Below are 4,267 nucleotides of genomic sequence, written 5' to 3' on the forward strand. Positions count from 1 at the left end.
TCTGCGTCCCTACCGTTACAATCCAGAACAGAAGAACGTGATCGAGCAGCAAGTTGCAGAAATGCAGAGGCAGGGAGTGATCAGAAGAAGGATGGTTCATGGAACTTATGTGTGGATTACAGACATCTCAATGCCCTCATATTAAGAACCGTTTCCCTCTGCCTCAGTTGTTTATCAAGAAGAAGAAAAACCTACTATGTACCTCTCTTCCTGCCTTGGCCCTCCTCCCGTTCCCCTTCATTCCTCTTCCAAATTGAGATTTGCAAGGGAGATTCAATATTCGAATTAATACAGCCGATTGTATAGCATGACATATGCCGAGATAGGGGAACCTAGCACTAGCAGGCATCATTTTGCCTTTCACACCTCTGTCTTCAAAGCCACCAGGTACTAAAACACCATCTGCACTCTGGAATGAAAAATAGTCAGACAAGTACGAAATTATAAACATGGAAATATTTTTAAGGGCATAAAATCCTCACCCTCAATAAACTCCATGCTGTGTTGTAAGCATCAGGTGCCTGCAAGATTAAACCACAGACATGCAAGGAAATATACGGTACAGATTAAAGACTAAACATGCTACATACTATGAGTTGTTCAAACCTCGCTGGCAGTTGAATCCTCAAGATCAATGAAAGCAACCCAGTCTACAACAACTTTTTTGAGGCAAGAGATAGAAGCATGCAAAAGAGCCTACAGAAAAAAGAAATGCAGGGAAAATAATGTTGGACGATGACAAAGAGATTTAACAACAAGACTGAAATCAGTTACCACATTGCGCAGCAGTGGCAATCCATGAATAATTTCAGTGTGTACAGATGCAACGAGGAGGCCGGTCTCTCAGGTTTTAAGAGTTAAATGCTGCAGGAATTGCATTAGTGGCACGTAAAAAATTGATGGGGTTTGTCCTTCACTTGATTTGTAAAACAGAGGATTATGTAAACACAGGAACTTTGCGGGATTGAGTGATTGATTTGCAGGAATGGGAAAAACACAAAAATCCCCAAAAATAATCAAATTAAGTTTAATACACATGCAAAGACAATATTAGATTGTTATTATGAAACTTATGGCATTTGCCTTGTTTTTTACATAGGAATAAAAAAAGGAGAATTAGGGTGGATTGTAAATGCTTTGTTGTTTCTTTGAAACTCAAACCAAAGGGAAAATCCATCAATTTTTTTCTCTGAATCATTCATTATCATTAGATGAATATTGCCACTAAAGTTTTTTTTTCTATTTCTACATTTCCTCCTCCGCTGTGCCTATGAATCAAAGAGGCCATGCCACAATATCCATGATAATGCACAAAAGCTGTTGTGGAGTACAAACATTTTGCTGTCTCAACATATTTGGCGCCTGCAATGGCAGGCGCTAATTCACTATACAATGGACGAACTCACCAAGGAGGGCCCAGTAAGAGATGGTTAAACAAAATTGGAATTAGAGTCAGGACAGATTGGGAGTATATGTAGATCTACAGGCAGGAACTAGACCGCTGATCTCAGTTTTGGGTTTGCTGTTTCTCCACCTTTGTCTTGATCTTCTGCTCCATGACCGCCTTCTCGGTGTCGAGGCCAAACATCCTGTTGAGGGCGTGCATGTTCTCGAGTGTTTCATCAAGGGTGCGGCTGTCAGTGCCATCACATCTCAGGTGCTGCAATGGGCCATGGAGAAGTCTGTTCACTATGCCGGTACTGAGCTGCTCGATGGATTTTCTCATTTTCTTGGTGAGAGCATCTTCTCCGATCTTCTGCAGGCACTTGTCAAGCTCTGAAGCCCTGATCCTATCGGCATATGATCTCAGCTTCTTGATGGTTGGAACGGTCTCCATCGAGTCCCTCCAAGCCTCGAACCGTTTCAGTTCTTCTGAAATGATTGTTTGGGCCTCCATTGCTTTCCTTAGCCGGTCTTCCTTGTTGGCTTCCACCACCTCTTTCAGGTCATCAACATTGTACACTCGCGCATGGCCAACATCAGACACGCAGGCGCTGACATTCCTCGGGACGGATATGTCAACGAAAAGCCTAACACCGCCAAGGGCACCAGAAACAGGAGGAAGTGCTTCTGCGCGCTCCTTGGTGAACAATGGAGATTCAGATGAGGTGCTCGTGAACACGACATCTGCATCGGCGGCAGCTTCATACATCTCTGTCAGAGGCCTGTACACAATCTCGATGCCTTTCATCTCTTCACGGATGGCATCCACCCTTTCAACCGAGCGGTTCACAATAACAACCTTCGTGCATCCTTTTGCAGCCAAATGCTTGGCCACTAACCTCCCCATTTTGCCAGCACCAATCAAAAGCATCCTAGCTGACAAGCATTCAGACTTTGGAAGCTTCATCAGGGCTAATTCAACCGCAGCTGAACTAACCGACACAGCGCCACATGATATGTTAGTCTCGCTGCGGACACGCTTTCCTGCTGTGATTGCATCCTTGAACATCCTATCAATGTTCTTCCCCAAGCCTCCACTGTTTTGCCCACTTCTGACAACCTGTTTAACCTGAGCAAGTATCTGTCCTTCTCCAAGAACCAAAGAGTCAAGCCCAGAAGAAACCTCAAACAGATGGCGCGTTGCATCGCTGTCACGCAACATGAAGAGGTGCTCCCTGAGCTCGGAAACAGGGATCCCGCTTTTCTGCAAAAATAAGAAGTGCTGCGTTAGAGCTTCTACCCCAAACTGTGTTCTTGAACAACAACAAAAGACAAGCAAATGATCAGTTGATAAAAGAACCCTTACCTTTGACATCCAATCTACTATTTCTCTAATGCCTCGGTTCCAGGATAAAGCGACCACATAAATTTCCATTCGGTTGCAGGTGCTAAGAACAGCAGCCTCTTCAATATGATTAAGATTGGTTAGCTCTGCAACGGCACGGGGCCATAGCTCTTCTGCGACCGCGAGCTTCTCACGCATCTCAACCGGTGCTGTGTGTATGCTGAGACCTATTACAGCAATGCTGCTCTTTTCTTTCATGTAGCCTGATAGTGAAAACAAAACATTGTCAGATGCCTGAAAGAGGCGCAGAAGTTTCTAATTTTATGAGATAATACAACTGAAATCAAACTGCAAGTCATCATAAACTCTTGAAAATTTTGAAGATCCTGATGTATGCATGCTTGTAATACAGAAATGAAGCATGTTCCGAATGTGCATTATGTTAGTAATAGACTCCAACTGCAGAGTAAAACGACAAGGGAAACAAGCTTTCCTGTGCTAATATACACTTGGAAAATGTCCAATTCCCACCTACTGGTCAGTACACCGAAAATGTTGACCAACCCCCAACTTTCGGAAAAATTGTTGACCAACTCCCACCGCGACGACAGAGCACCCACCGCAAAGATCCCTCAATTCGCGCACCGCCAAACGAGATTATACATCGCGTGATTACAGGAATCGCATCGACAGCAGCCAATTCGAGGCGGGGAGGAAGAGAGGGGAAGAGCAGGGAGGCAAGGAACTCACGGTCGGCGGAGATCTTGAACTGCTCGAGCGCGGCGACGCTGGCCGCCTTGGCCGCCGCCTGGGCCTGGGCCCCCGGGCCGGCGTCGCACCGCACGACGCAGGACAGCCGCCGCCGCCCGCCGGCGGGCACCCTCGGGCAGGCAGCGGAGCCCCGCGGCCTGTTGGCGCCGGCGGCGGCGAACGCGCCGGCCACGGCCGTCGCGGAGGCCGTGCTGGTGCTCGCCATCATCGGGCGAGGAATGCAGCAGGCTTCTCCTCTCTCTACGGACCAGATTGATGCAGGCCGATAGGCGTGGATAAATGAGAGAGATGTGTCTCGGAGTTCTTGGGCTCCGCGGGCTGTGGAGAGGAGGGCGGAGGGGACGTGGAATTGGTTTTCGCCTCGGGCTGGTGGGAGGACGAGTGGGAAGGAAGAAAGGCTGGAGCTTTTGGAGCCGGAGGGGACGGCGGTTGGTGGTGACCCGGTGTGGTGCCGGCGGCGGTATGGCGTGTGCCGCGCACAACGCCACGCGCTTCGGGGTTCGGGCTCGGTCTACGGTCAGCTCTCCCCGTTTTCTACCGCCACTGTTTTATTATTCCACGAGGCCCTCGTGCTCTACTTCTTGTCTAAAATACTACTAGAACATAAAGGCGCGCGTTGCCGCGCCTGATCAGACAAATACAAACTATTGATAAATCGGTATTGTAGAAGTATGAAAAATGAATATTAAGTAGATGCACTTGTATCAATTGGAAGATCCAACCACTATGTTCTGAAGAACAAGGATGATGGTGAACCTCTTAATTATG

The 4,267-nt window shown here is 47.5% G+C and overlaps 1 protein-coding gene across 1 annotated transcript; it reads right to left on the reverse strand.

The window, feature by feature from the left end:
* Window positions 1-1,271: 1,271 nt before the first annotated feature.
* LOC123167867 (glutamyl-tRNA reductase 3, chloroplastic) lies at window positions 1,272-4,000 on the reverse strand. The gene is made up of 3 exons (XM_044585729.1): window positions 3,479-4,000; window positions 2,750-2,991; window positions 1,272-2,647 (listed from the first exon to the last, which is right to left on the reverse strand). The coding sequence occupies exons 1-3, from the start codon at window positions 3,705-3,707 to the stop codon at window positions 1,508-1,510; spliced, it is 1,611 nt and encodes a 536-aa protein (XP_044441664.1). The 5' UTR covers window positions 3,708-4,000; the 3' UTR covers window positions 1,272-1,507.
* Between the last annotated feature and the right edge of the window lie 267 nt (window positions 4,001-4,267).

Source organism: Triticum aestivum, chromosome 7D (assembly GCF_018294505.1).
Source record: "Triticum aestivum cultivar Chinese Spring chromosome 7D, IWGSC CS RefSeq v2.1, whole genome shotgun sequence".
NCBI classification, from domain to species: domain Eukaryota; kingdom Viridiplantae; phylum Streptophyta; class Magnoliopsida; order Poales; family Poaceae; genus Triticum; species Triticum aestivum.

Coding starts and splice junctions, on each gene's coding strand:
- LOC123167867 (XM_044585729.1), bottom strand. CDS start 3,707: ATGATGGCGAGCACCAGCACGGCCTCCGCGACGGCCGTGGCCGGCGCG. Junction 2,992..3,478: donor GTTCAAGATCTCCGCCGACC/GTGAGTTCCTTG, acceptor TTTCACTATCAG/GCTACATGAAAGAAAAGAGC. Junction 2,648..2,749: donor TAGTAGATTGGATGTCAAAG/GTAAGGGTTCTT, acceptor TTATTTTTGCAG/AAAAGCGGGATCCCTGTTTC.